Source organism: Lepus europaeus, chromosome 2, assembly GCF_033115175.1.
Source record: "Lepus europaeus isolate LE1 chromosome 2, mLepTim1.pri, whole genome shotgun sequence".
Taxonomy (NCBI): Eukaryota; Metazoa; Chordata; class Mammalia; order Lagomorpha; family Leporidae; genus Lepus; species Lepus europaeus.
This window is the reverse complement of record NC_084828.1, coordinates 110639102-110653635: the sequence shown is the minus strand read 5'-3', so window position 1 is coordinate 110653635 and position 14534 is coordinate 110639102. Positions and strand designations below refer to the sequence as shown.

Genomic DNA, 14534 nt, shown 5'->3' with positions numbered 1-14534 from the left:
TGTCCACTCTGCCTGTCAAAAAAAAAATTTTTTTTTTCAGATCCTACAGGTATTCTTTAAATGGCAAGAGAGATTGCTTTATATGCTTTCAAAAACCTGTTAGGGACCTTTCCCTTAGAAAGTAAAAGAAATTCTGGATTTGGGTATACAACTGTAATGGAGTTCATGAACACACCACCCCCACCCTGCTAAAGCCAATTGACATTTAAAGATGTATTTATCTATTTGAAAGTTAGAGCTACAGGGAGAGAGAGAGAGAGAGAGAGAGAAACCAAGCTTCCATCTGCTGGTTTATTCCCGAGTTGGCCACAGTGGCTGGGGTTGGGCCACGGCCACACCAAAGCTGAGAGCCAGGAGCTTTTTCCAGGTCTCCCACATGGATGCAGGGGACCAGGCACTTGGGCCATCTTCTGCTGCTTTCCCAGTCACATTAGCTGGAGCTGAATTAGAAATAGAGCAGCCGGGACTTGAACCAGTGTCCGTGTAGGATTCCTGTGCTGCAGGCTGCAGCTTAACCCACTGTGCTGGCCCTACTAATTGACATTCGGGTTAATAATAACTCTGTAATTTCAGGGGTGGGGAATCTTTTTTTCTTCCAAGGGCCCCTAAATATATCATAATTCAGGGACCACACAAAATTAACAACTTAAAAATTAACCTGGCCAAATGATTTAATGAGCCTTATTTGGCCCACAGATAAGATGTCCCCCACCTCTGTAAGATGCTGGCCTATTAATTGTTCTCCTTAAAGAATATTCTTTGTACATCTCTTAGGGATCCTTGATATCTACGAAAGGGTGTAATACACATGTGTTGAACTGGTTTGTCAGTAGAACTGCCATTATGGAGAGGGGTTCAGAAATTTAGACTAAAACATTTAAAAATTTGCTTGTGTTTAGTTTGTTCCAGACACAACTTACATAGCTTCTAGTGTAGAACTAAAAGGATATAGATGTTATTCTAAAATTACAGGTTTTTTTGAGATCCTGGTATTTATTTATGTGCATTTGTTTGAAAGGCAGACGTATGCCTTCCATCCATTGGTTCAACTGCCTATATGCCCACAATAGCCAGAGCTGAGCCAGGCAGAAGCCAGGACCCCAGAGTTCATTCCAGGTTTCCCACAAGGCATCAGGGACTCAGGTACTTGAACTGTCATCTGCTGCCTCCTCAGGTGTGCATTATTGGGCAGCTGGATTGAAGCAGAGGAGCTGGGGCTCAATCCACACTCTAACATGGATGCAGGTATCCCAGGTGTTAACTTTTGTGCCAAACACCCTATTCAGTGTATACATTTTATTAACTTTAATAGTGGGATTTTATTTGGTCCTTTTGCAAATTTTGAGAATTTTACAACTTTTCTGTTATTTTGATTACATATAAATCCATAGTAATACTTTAAGACTCCTATTGTGTGAAGTAAAAATTTCACTGAGATAGTTCTTTGATACTCCTTTCAAAACAAAAGCATAGGGGCTGGCGCCGTGGCTCACTTGGTTAATCCTCCGCCTGTGGCGCTGGCATCCCATATGGGCGCTGGATTCTGTCCCGGTTGCTCCTCTTCCGGTCCAGCTCTCTGCTGTGGCCAGGAGCGCAGTGGAGGATGGCCCAAGTGCTTGGGCCCCTGCACCCACATGGGAGACCAGGAGGAAGCACCTGGCTCCTGGCTTTGGATCGGTGCAGCGCCGGCCGTGGTGGCCATTTGGGGAGTGAACCAACGGAAGGAAGACCTTTCTCTCTGTCTCCCTCACTGTCTATAACTCTACCTGTCCAATAAAAAAAAAAAAAAAAAAGCACAATAACAATTTTCTTCTTATTTGAGAGGGAGGCAAAGAAAGAACACCAATCCAAAAAATTTCTCCCCAAGTGCCTGCCTCAGCCAGAGGTGGGTGAGGCCAAAATCAGGATTGAGGAACTCATTCAAGGTCTCCCACATGGATGGCAGGAACCCAACTGCCTGAACCACTACTGCTGCCTTCCAGGCTCTGCATCAGAGGAGAGCCACAAATGGGAGTTCATTCCAGGCATTCTGAAATAGAATAGGTGTGTCTTAACTGTATCTTAACCTCTAGGCCATGCACTCTAGGCCAAGCACCAACCTAACAATTTTTGTGTGGAAAAAAAATGAAGAAAAAATAAAAGTCAAAATTTGTATTTCTATAATATACCAAATATTTTGACAGCTTGTACTATAACTTCTTCAATTCTACATCTTGGTACAATTATTAGCGAGTAGATTGGAAATTTTGCACATCAAATCAATTTTTTTAAACTTTTGCTTTGGAGGAGTTAGAACTGTAAGATGATACTTAACATCTTTTATTTCAACCACAAAACTTCCTACTAGTTAACTTTTAGGACTTAAGTGTAAAATTATCAAATGAGCAGTGTCTCATAAGGCTTTGTAATCATTTCCAAGGCACCTGTAAATACTGTCTGAGTCAGATGTTACACAGATGATCCTAGGAAAAGTCATCAGTAGAGATAAAAACTTACCACACACGTAGCCTCATCAAATTTGTTTCCCCAAATGTAGATATTAGAGAATGTGGGGTTTGTTTTCATTGATTTTGAAAGTGCAACAAGACCTTCTCCCTCTATGTTGTTGCTGACTACTGACAACCTGTAGAAAAACAAAATAACCCTGGAAACACAGTTCCACAAAGAAATACATTATTCCATATTTTAAAAATATTTTTATTTATCTGAAAGAGACAGAGATCTTTCATTTGTTGGTTCACTCCCCAAATGTCCATTACAGCCAGGACTTGAACAGTAAAGCCAGAAGCTCAGAATTCAATCAGGTTCTCCCACTTGGGTGGCAGGGACCTAAGTATTTGAGCCATTACCTGCCACCTCCCAGTGTGCAGTAGAAGGCTGGAACCAAAACCAAGAGCCAGGACTTGAACCTAGGCACTATGACATGGGATGCAAGCAGCATCTTAGCCACTATGCCAAACACACACCCCTTCAGTATGTTTTAATGTAATCATCAAAATATTGGCCATGTAATTTCTAAACTCTAAGAGATGAATTTTTCTAATTGGATGTATTTTCTTTCAAACTCACTTTTAAGCCTATCATATTGAAAGTTTACAATTTTTTTAAAATTAAAGACAATATAAGCAGTCATAACCAGGATTATGATGAAAAGATGTTACTTAGGAAAAGCAGAAATTGAAATGTTTACTGAAACTTAATACAATGAAGTTTAGAAACTAAGCTTTCATATTTCATCATCCTTTTTTGAATATTCATTCAATTGAATATTATTTATTTATTTAAGAGAAAAAGCGGAAGACAGAGATCTGGTTCACTCTCCAAATGGCCACAATGACCAGGTCCCTGGTGTATTAGCAGGGAATTGGATCAGAAGTGGAGTAGCTGGGACTTGAACCAGTGCTCATATTGGGATGCTTAACCCATTGTACCACAACATCATAATCTTCAGAGTAAGGGGCTTTGAGGTTAGCATTCTAAAAATTTAACTTTTTCTGTTGTCTTGATGAAATATAAAATCATACTAACGCTTTAAGACTTCTGTTGTGTGAAGTTAGAGTTTCACTGAGATAGTTTGCTCCTGCATTTTCTATTCTGTTAAAAGAAAGATCTATTACTTCCAGAGTAGTATTGCATTTCAGTACATCAGCCAAATACACCATCCCATCATGAGTTATCTTATTGCTAGGAAAGAAAAAAAGTTATATTAGAAAACACAAAGTGTTATTCTTACATTCACAGTGATACCTCGAATCATTAATAAACAGTACTTTCTATTTTATTTTACTAAGTTTCCAAGACAAGTTAATGAAATTTAACCATAAAATTCTACTTTCATCCTGGTATACATATGTAAACTGCTCATTCAAGTTATTTAGATATAGGATGTTAGTATAAACAGTAAGTATTAAAGCTTAAAAAAATAAAAGGTTGGTAACAGTGCCTGCATTTTCTAGTTAGAAATAATGTCTAATGAAGTATACCATGTACTATGGGATCTTTGCATAGATTATTCCCATGACTTAAATAATTCATGTGTAATTTATCACTTACCAGCTGACATCAAGGTACCGTAGGCTACTGTTAAGATACAGTGCGTCACATAACTGTTGTAAACCACTATTTTTTATATCATGCTTACACAAATGTAGTTCAACAAGGAAGTGATTTTCTTTCAACATGTGGCCTAGGTGAATGGTGGACTCTTCCTAAAAATAGATATAAACTAGTTTCTAAAATACAATTTTGAAGCAGTACATGTATATTCCAAACATATGCTGTTATTTAAATTATTTTTTAAGTATTTATTTACTTATTAGAAAGGCAAGATTGCAGAGAGAGGAAAAGAGAAGGAAGGAAAGGAAGAGGGAGGAGGGCAAGGACGAGAGGGGGTGGGGGGTTCCTCCCATCTGCTGGTTCAGTCCCCAAATGGCTGCAACAGCTGGGGCTGGGCTATTCCAAATCCAAGAGCCTGGAATTCCATCTAGGTCTCTCATGTGGGTACATGGGCCCAAGTACTTGTGCCATCTTCCACTGCTTTCCCAGGTACATTATCAGCAAGCTGAATCAAGTTAAAAGGGGCTGGTGCTGTGGCGCAGTGGGTTAAAGCCCCAGCCTGCAGAGCTGGCATCCCATATGTGCACCGGTTCGAGTCCCTGCTGCTCCTCTTCAGATCCAGCGCTCTGCTATGGCCTGGGAAACCAGAAGATAGATAGCTCAAGTCCCTGGCCCCTGCACTCACTTGGGAGACCTGGAAGAAGCTCCTGGCTCCTGATTAGCTCAACTCTGGCTGTTGCGGTCATTTGGGGAGTGAACCAGCGGAATTGAAGACCTCTCTCTCTGGATCTACCTTTCTCTGAAACTGACTTTCAAATAAATAAAATAATTCTTAAAAAAACAAAAACAAAAACAAAACAAAACAAAAAACCAGGCACTCCAATATGAGTTGTGAGCATTCCACGCAGCATCTTAATCACTGTGCCAAGCACCTGCCCTTCTAATAAGCTTTATAGTCACTGGAAATGCAGATGATGAACATGGAAAACTATCTGTTCTTTGTTAGGTACAAGTACTCAGAAAAATCTTAAAAGCTAAATGAAACCACATAGCAATAGCACAAAAGGTAAGTTTATAATAACCAAAACTGACCAGGTGTTAACTTACCTTTTACTTTACAAACATAGGCAAATTATGTTACCCAGCTGAGTCTATTTCTTTTTCTATAAAGTGGTGAAATTATGCTGTCCCTAAAATAATACATTTAAAAAACACCTAGTGGGGCCTGTGCTGTGGCTCAATAGACAGCCTCTTCCTGTGATGCTGGCATCCCTTATGGGTGCCAGTTCGTGTCCTGGCTGCTCCACTTCCAGTCCAGCTCCCTGCTGATGGCCTGGGAAAGCAGTGGAAAATGGCCCAAGTGCTTGGGCCCCTGCACCAGTGTGGGAGACCCGGAAGAAGCTCCTGGCTCCTGACTTCGGATAGGCCCAGCTGCAGCCATTGTGGCCATTTGGGGAGTGAACTAGTGGATGGACCTTTCTGTCTCTCCCTCTTTGTCTGTAAATCTACTTTGCAAATAAATAAAATCTTAAAAAAAGAAAAAGACCTGGCACAAAACAAGCATTCTGTAGCAAACTGAAATTTATTTTTTATAGTTCAGTATTCTGTAACTCTAAATCTGATTTGTTGGGAGTATTGCTTTGACACTGAAAAAAAGGGATGGTTTCTAATTTAGGGCTTTGAAATGCAAACTGACCACTTAGAGGGTGCAATGCTACTCTACCTGGGCACAGATGACATACCTGGGCACAGATGACATACCCAAGATATTTTGGCATTTGCATTTTAGGCTAAGAATCTTGAAAGAGAGGGATCACCCTTATGAAGGGAGAAATAGTAAAGCATTTTAGCCCCATTCACTGATTTAATTTGTCCAGAGTGGCACTTAACAATGACATTTTTCCAAACTCCCCATGAACAATCAAATTTGAGATTCAACATCTTAGTGCTTCTTATTTTGTTATTTGTCCTTCATGTAATGAACAGTAAAACCCTTAAATAGAATAATTTTACAGGCTTTTATATAGGAACAGCAGAGCAGGGAAGTACAGGAAGTACTTAATTCACAGAGCTCTGCAACCATCACCACCATCAGTGTTCTTAGGACATTTTTTTTTTTTTTTTTTTTGACAGGCAAAGTTAGACAGAAGGGTCTTCCTTCCATTGGTTCACCCCCCAAATGGCTGCTATGGCCAGCGCCCTGCACCAATCTGAAGCCAGGAGCCAGGTGCTTCCTGGCTGTCTCCCATGCGGGTGCAGGGCCCAAGGACCTGGGCCATCCTCCACTGCCTTCCCAGGCCACAGCAGAGAGCTGGACCAGAAGAGGAGCAACCGGGACTAGAACCCGGGTTACCGGCGCAGCAGGCGAAGGATTAGCCTGGTGAGCTGCGGCACCGGCCAATGTTCTTAGGACATTTTCATCACTCCCTCCTCCCCCCTGAAAGAAGCCCCACAACCATTATCAAATACTCTCCCATTTTTCCACTCTCCCATTTTTCCCCTCCCCCACTCCCCAGCCTAGGCAGCCACTGATCTCCTTTCTGTAGACGTGCTTATATATGAGTAGACTCAAACAATATGTGGCTTTTTGTGACTGCTTTAACGTATTCAAGGTTCACCCATGTTGTAACATACCTGCACTTCATTCCTTTTTACTGCCAAACAATATTCCATTTTATGGGTACTCTGTCCCATCCCCAACCCCATCTCTCTGCCTCTCAAATCAGTTTACCGGTTAATTCTCTTTAAAAACAAGTTTAAAGTTCATTTGAACACTGAACTTAAATGAACATTTGAACTTGAACTCGAATGCTTATTTTTTGGGCTGCACAAAGTGCTTTAAACATTTACCTTTCCTCTTAGGAGTGATCTCTGTTTTTGTTTAAAACAATAATTAAATGAATTCCTATTCTCTAGCTTTTTACTGATGAGAGTAATGTTAAACAGGGAGAAGCCTTGAAAGCGGGAACCATGCTTTTTGTTTATCTTTCTGTCTCCAGCCAAGAGCTCACCTAGAGATATGACCAAATCCCAATTCGTTTTGTTATAGATTTAGTAATGGCTAAGTCACATCACCATAACAGTAAAAAACTGCCTCTTGATCATTTATGGTTTCCTTTTAAGTACTTTGACCTCACAAGTTTACTTCCTCAGAGGAAAGGTGACACATGAGCTACATCTAAAAGCATATTTAGTTATAAATATCTTATCAAGCATTAGTATAATTTTCCTTTAAATAAGTTTCTATTTGTAACTAGTGCCTTATAAGTAAACAATTCCAAAAATATAATGAATATTGAACATAAATCACAGTAGTACCTTAGTTTTATTTATCATTACGCTGTTTTTATTACCTACCATCACTTTGTACACATACCTGTTCACCATACAGTATGGGTCGGTTGAGGTTCATTCCCTTAATTGCTTGGTTTTGAGTTAGTACAGTAGCAAATGCTATCACACTTTGCATTCCCTGAAAACAGGTAAATTCATTAAGGAAACTGACACTTCATAAATTAATTCTCCTACATAAATATTTCAAGATCTGAAGTTCTGGTAAGTTAAAATTGTTTTTTTTGTTTGTTTGTTTGTTTTGACAGGCAGAGTGGATAGTGAGAGAGAGAGAGAGACAGAGAGAAAGGTCTTCCTTTTTGCCATTGGTTCACCCTCCAATGGCCACTGCAGCTGGTGCATCGTGCTGATCCGAAGCCAGGAGCCAGGTTCTTCTCCTGGTCTCCCATGCGGGTGTAGGGCCCAAGCACTTGGGTCATCCTCCACTGCCTTCCCAGGCCGTAGCAGAGAGCTGGCCTGGAAGAGGGGCAACCGGGATAGAATCCAGCGCCCTAACCAGGACTACAACCCGGTATGCCGGCGCCGCAAGGCGGAGGATTAGCCTGTTAAGCCACAGCGCCGGCCTCAAAATTGTTTTTTAAAAAGGTTTATGCATTTCCTGCTCTACGTATTGTAGGTTGATCAAATTCAGAAATGAAGTGTTACTAAATTCTTTTTTCTCTGCCCTAAAATCTATCTCCAGCCTGCATGGGTGGTTCCCTGATGTTTCACTGTTCATTTTCTGGGCGCTTGCCCCAGGTCTGCTCCCAGCCTCAAAGTTCTCTCCGGTGCCCAGGGATGCAGACCTCCATGTGCAAACACACACATGGATTCTGGCTGGGGCTAGGATACTTAGGCAGTGCACATCCCTGAGCAAGCCTTTCATTTTCCTCCTCATACTCTGGTGGGAACATGTTACTAATCAGATTTTGTCACAGCTCCCACTGACCTCCCTCCCTCTACCCGACTGGAAGGGCCTAATCCTCCTTCCCTTGGGTGTTACTTGTTTGAAAGGCAGAGTTAGAGAGGAAGACACACACAGAGAGAAGCGAGAGATCTTCAGTCCTCTGGTTCACGCCGCAATTAGCCACAACAGCTGGGGCTGGGGTACACTGAAGCCAGCAGCCAGGAGCTCCATCTGGATGTTCCACGTGGGTGCAGGGGCCGAACACCCGGGCCACCTTCTGCTTTTCCAGGCACATTAGCAAGGAGCAGGATGGGAAGTGGGACAGCAGGAACTTGAACTGGTGCTCATATGGGATGCTGGTGTTGCAGGCTGTGGCTTAATCCACTGCACCACACTGTCAGGCTGACTTTCTTGTTATGAAAATCTGTCATACTTAATACTTCATTATTCCTCCCTTCTGACTGCTGCCATATCTGAATATGCAAAATATTTTCTCAGTACTACTTTCCTATTAATACTTTTCCACAAAGCTCACTGTTCCACTGTAATACTCTGTGTCCCTGCCATAAATGAAAATCATCCCTTGAAATAAACAGAAACATCTATAAACATGAACATCAAAATTACTTCATCGCCCATACAGGCAGTGCTACTCATACCCTACGTAAGGAAGCGCTGTCTTTGTGTCTGTTACGCTAGCTCCCCTGCCTGCAATGTTCTGCCACAGACCCTCTCCATGGTGGGTACTCCTACACCTTATTACTGCAGCACCTTCCCAGGTTTTAACTGACCATCCTGTCACCATCTCTTCTCTTCTCATCAAAGAACTCAGTCATGGTTGCGTTTTTCTCGGTTTCTTCCCTTCTCTCCTTCTTCCCTTCACTCCCCTCCCCTTTTCTCCCCTCTCTCTCTCTCACTCACTCATCTATTTATTTGAAAGGCAGAGAGAGAGATACCAGTCTTCTATTTGCTGGTTCACTCCTCAAATGGCTACAAATGGCCCAGAGTTAGGCCACATTGAAGCTAGGAGCCAGGAACTACATGTAGGTCTCCCACATGGGTGGCAGGGCCCATGAACTTGGGCCATCACTTGCCGCCTCCCTGGCACATTAGCAGAGAGCTGGATCAGAAGCAGAGCAGCTGTGATTTGAAAAGACCTTCCAGTAGGGGATGCTGGCATTGTATGTGGCAGCTTAACCTGCTGCACCACAGATAGATATTTTACCAGCTAAATATAAGCTGGGGGGCCAGTGTTGTGGCACAGGTTAAGATGCTGCTTTTGATGCCACACTGGAGTGATAGTCTGGGTCCCAGCTGCTCTGCTTCCAATCCAGCTTCCTGATGTGTCTAGGAAAGCAATGGAAGATGGCCCTTTGGGCCCCTGCCACCCATGTGGAAGACCAGGATGGAGTTCCAGCCTGGCTTCAGCCTGCCCAGACCTGCCTGTCATTTGGGAAGTGAACCAGCAGATAGAAGATTTCCCCTTCTCCCAACCCCTCCCCCTGTTGCTCTACCTTTCAAATGAATAAATAAATAAATAAATCTTCTTAAAATATAAGGGCTTTTTAAGCATCAGAGCCATATCTGAATTGCTTTGGTAGTCTTAGTGCCTAACAGAATGGCTGACATGTATCCAAAATGAATATTGAATTAATGCTTTCCCAGAACCATACAGATAGCATCTATTACCTTAAACCAACAACCCCAAAGAGCTGCCTGGCCCTTCTTACTATTTTCATATCCCAGTGAATTTTGCTTTAATCTGAAGCTATGTACCAGGTTCCTAAGAGTGGACCTTAGGGCTGGTGCTGTGGCGCAGTGAGTTGACGCCTTGGCCTGAAGCGTCAGCATCCCATATGGGCGCCGGTTCAAGACCCGGCTGCTCTACTTCCTGTCCAGCTCTCTGCTATGGCCCAGGAAAGCAGTAGAAGATGGCCCAAGTCCTTGGGTCCCTGCACCCCTGTAGGAGACCCGGAAGAAGCTCCTGGCTCCTGGCTTCAGATAGGCACAGCTTTAGCTGTTGCGGCCATCTGGGGAGTGAACCATTGGATGGAACACCTCTCTTTCTTTCTCTCTCTCAAAAAAAGAGTGGGCCTTAATTTTTGAAAGCATGTTTGACAAAGTGAAGTCTGAAGACATATAAAACACACATTTCTCTTTATCAGGCCAGAAGGCGGCTCATAGCAGCTTTTAGCATCCTAATTTTAAGTTTTTAATGCTATAATATAAATAATAAGTATCTATAAGCTATTTTCAAAAATAAAAGAACTTATAAGGACTGGCATTGTGGTGTAGTAGGTTAAGCTACTGCTTGCTGTTGGGACCATTTGGGTGGCAAATCAGCTGATGGAAAAATCTTTCTTTCTCCCTGTCAGTCCCGCCCTCTGCCATTCTGCCTTTCAAATAAACAAAGTTTAAAAAAAAAAATTGGGGGCCCCATGTTGTGGCATAGCGAGTAAAGCCACCACTGGGTCAAGTCTCAGCTGCTCCACTTCTGATCCAACTCCCTGTTTATGGCCTGGGAAAGCAGTGGAAGATAGCCAGAGTGTTTGGGTCCCTGTCACACATGTGGGAGACCCAGATGAAGCTCTGGGCTCCAGCTTGGCCCAGTTGGCAGCCATCTAGATAGTAAACCAGAAGATGGAAGGTCTCTCTCTGTCTCTCTTTTCTAACTCTTTCAAATCAATAAATAAATCTTTTTTTAAAGGAATTTATATTATACTAATGAGGTACTATTTAGTTAAAAAAAAGAGTACTTTCTTTTTTTTTTTTTAAAGATTTATTTTATTTGAAAAGCAGAGTTACAGAGAGGCTGAGGCAGAGAGAGACAGAGAGAGGTCTTCCATCCGCTGGTTCACTCCCTCAGATGGCCACAAAGGCTGGAGCTGCACTGATCTGAAACCAGGAGCCAGGAGCTTCTTCTGGGTCTCCCATGTGGGTGCCATCTTCCACTGCATTCCCAGGCCATAGCAGAGGGCTGGATTGGAAGTGGAGCAGCCAGGACTCAAACCGGTACCCATATGGGATGCTGGCACAGCAGGCGGTGCCTTTACCCACTACGTCCCAGTGCCAGTCCCCAGTTTTTTGCTTTAAAAAATCCAATGCAAATTAAAATGAGCTATGAATGCAAGTTTTAGAATGTTTTTATTATACTAGGTAGTTTTCTATAGTATTTACTATTACTATAATCTGATTTTATTAACAGTCTGTACTATTATGTTGAGGGAGAGGAAGAAACACCTTTTCTCTGACATTGGACATTAGTGGCAAGATGAATCATTCTTAAAGACTCATTTAGCTGGTCTCCTGAACAGTTCTCTCCATTAGGTTTCATGGAAGAATGACCCACAATCAGGGTGGTTTCTCATAACTCATTTACTCACCAGATCACAGTCACCCAGATCTAATTTCTCTAAAGAGGAATTTATTTGCAACATTGTAGCAAAAAACATTCCACCTTTATTTTCAATCTTGTTTCCAGTCATTCTTAGATATTTCAGGGTTGTATTCTTCTGAAAGGAAAAAACATCAAAACTTAATTAGGTTTTAGTCTACAGAATTCTCTCTCTCTCTTTTTTTTTTTTTTTTTTTTTTGACAGGCAGAGTGGACAGTGAGAGAGAGAGAGAGAAAGGTCTTCCTTTGCCGTTGGTTCACCCTCCAATGGCCGCTGTGGCCGGCGCACCGCGCTGATCCGATGGCAGGAGCCAGGTGCCTCTCCTGGTCTCCCATGGGGTGCAGGGCCCAAGCACTTGGGCCATCCTCCACTGCACTCCCTGGCCACAGCAGAGAGCTGGCCTGGAAGAGGGGCAGCCGGGACAGAACCGGCGCCCTGACCGGGACTAGAACCCGGTGTGCCGGCGCCGCAAGGCGGAGGATTAGCCTAGTGAGCCGCGGTGCCGGCCCAAAGTCTACAGAATTCTCTAAATTACATGAGTTAGGAAACCATATTACTATTTGTAGACTCATCACAGACTTGGGAGAACTGTAAAAAGGTGTAGCCACTTAGGGAAACAGCTCCTCAAAATGGTAGCAGAGTTATTACATGACCCAGCAGTTCCACTCCTAGGTATACAATCTCCAAAACTGAAAATGTCAGTCTACACAAAAATGTGCAGATATCCATACATGGTTCCTAACAGCCAAAAAGTAAAAAAACCAGCTGCCCATTAACTGATGGATGAGTACACTACAATGTACCCATAAAATGGAATATTGTTTGACAACAAAAAGGAATGAAGTGCAGGTATGTTATAACATGAGTGAACCTTGAATATGTTAAAGCAGTCACAAAAAGCCACATATTATTTGATTCTACTCATATATAAAATCTACAGAAAGTAGATCAGTGGCTACCAGAGGCTAGGGAGGAGGGGAGGGGAAAAATGGGAGAGTATTTGATAATGGGTTTGGGCTGCTTTTTGGGGGTGGAGGGTTTGATGAAAATGTCCTAAGAACACTGATGGTGGTGATGGCTGCACAACTCTGTGACTATAATTTAAAAAAAAAGTGTATCAAAGACTTTAAGAGGATATATTTTATATATGTAGATTATTTTATCTCAATAAAGCTGTTTATTTTTTAAATGTGTTCAGAGGTGTTCATGTAATGTTCACACTTCAATAAACTGAAGTACAGTAAAAAAATACATTCCTACAATATTAAAATAAGTTCATATTAACATTTAACACTTTTTTCCAAGCTATCAGAAGTTAAAATTCCCACACAAAGCATTAGCTTGAAGTACATAAGTACTTACACGTAGTGCTTTGGCAATGAGTTCTCCCCCATCTGGCCCAATATCATTAAACATAAGGTTTAAGTAAACGAGATAAAGTTGTTTCTAAAATAAAGAGGTAAAATAAACTTACTACACATACATTACTGGAAATCAATCAATTTTATATTTACACATATACACTCACATAAACATACAAACTTTATTTTAGTAAAAGTGTTAACTCCAAAGGATATCTTTATGACCCAGAAAAACTAAAATTCCAGAAAAGCAACTACCATTAAAACAAATAAAAGATCATCATTTAAGCAAAAATATAATTGCAATATAAATGACAGAAAAGACTATGTTCAGTTTTGACCAACAGTTGGAAGTATGGCTGTGCTTTATGTGTTCAGTCATGGTGCACATGTGCCTGACAGCTGACTCAGGGACTCTGGGTTCCAGCTCTTAATAAGACACATGAGTTTCCAGTGGAACAAATATAGCAGAAAAATCATTTCAATAAATAAACAATATAGCAGAGTCAGGACCCTTGACATTTTGCAAAAACTAGTGATCTTGTGTGTGCCATTAGCCTAAGTGGTTTCACTATCAGCAGAAAGAGGGATATTCTGTAGGAAAATATACCTGCAGCAGCTTTGCAGCATAGTATGCGCCAACATCACTTAGGAGGTTATATCTAACATCCAAACCTAAGGGATACAGATGAATAGAAGCGGATACTCCTTATAATGAATACTTCCAAACTCAGGAAATGAAAAGCAGCAGGTATTGATTCTTAAGGACACATACCAGAAATACACGGATGATTCTTTAAAAGTTTGGAAAGAATCCAAAAATCTTCACCTGTTACTCTTTCTACTGGTATTAAACGATTGTTACCAGCAATGTTTACTGTGATTCCTTTTTCCAGTCTGTTAATATTAAAAATGAATTTTTTTAATAAATAAATCCAGTAAAGAAAGGAAAGGATTTTTTTCATCATGTGTAAATAGTAACATTGTAGATAACATTTACCAGAACCAAGTCTGTGGTAGACTTAACTAGTACATAGATAGACACAGGTAACTTAAAGCTACTGAACATTCTACAGACTTTGCAAAAGCACTTTATTATACACTGCATAACAATTTCTCACAAAGTATCCCTGCTTTATATATAGTAACATTGAAAATTTCAGTGATTTACCTAAACTCACGCAACTCACAAGAGTTAAATCCAGAGCCCAGGCTTGGAGACTTGTGGTCTATCGCTCTTCTAAATATCCTATACCACCTCTGAAACTTGCTGACAGTGTCACTCAGCTACTTATCTGAATCAAGCACCTTCAACTGGCTACCAAACCACTGAGTAGAACAGGATTTTCACCGCTGAGTACCCTTGAACACTACTGATATAATCAAGCATTGGTGTTCCTTACCCCTTTTTAATTTCTTCATCCACTTCTTGGAGTATACGTAATATAAAATGGTTAATTTTCCGGTGTTTCTCCATACACAGAT

General features: G+C 41.4%; 1 protein-coding gene across 1 annotated transcript in view; it reads right to left on the bottom strand.

Annotated features, from left to right (window-relative positions):
• Positions 1 to 14534, bottom strand: part of LRRC34 (leucine rich repeat containing 34) — a 15710-nt gene extending 1176 nt beyond the window's left edge. The window contains exons 1-9 of the mRNA XM_062212053.1: positions 14453 to 14534; positions 13825 to 13946; positions 13660 to 13724; positions 13051 to 13134; positions 11677 to 11805; positions 7433 to 7528; positions 4054 to 4208; positions 3529 to 3684; positions 2497 to 2623 (exon numbers count right to left, since the gene is read on the bottom strand). Coding sequence (XP_062068037.1) covers positions 2497 to 2623; positions 3529 to 3684; positions 4054 to 4208; positions 7433 to 7528; positions 11677 to 11805; positions 13051 to 13134; positions 13660 to 13724; positions 13825 to 13946; positions 14453 to 14526 — 1008 coding nt within the window. The 5' untranslated portion in view covers positions 14527 to 14534. The remainder of the gene's footprint in view (positions 1 to 2496; positions 2624 to 3528; positions 3685 to 4053; positions 4209 to 7432; positions 7529 to 11676; positions 11806 to 13050; positions 13135 to 13659; positions 13725 to 13824; positions 13947 to 14452) is intronic.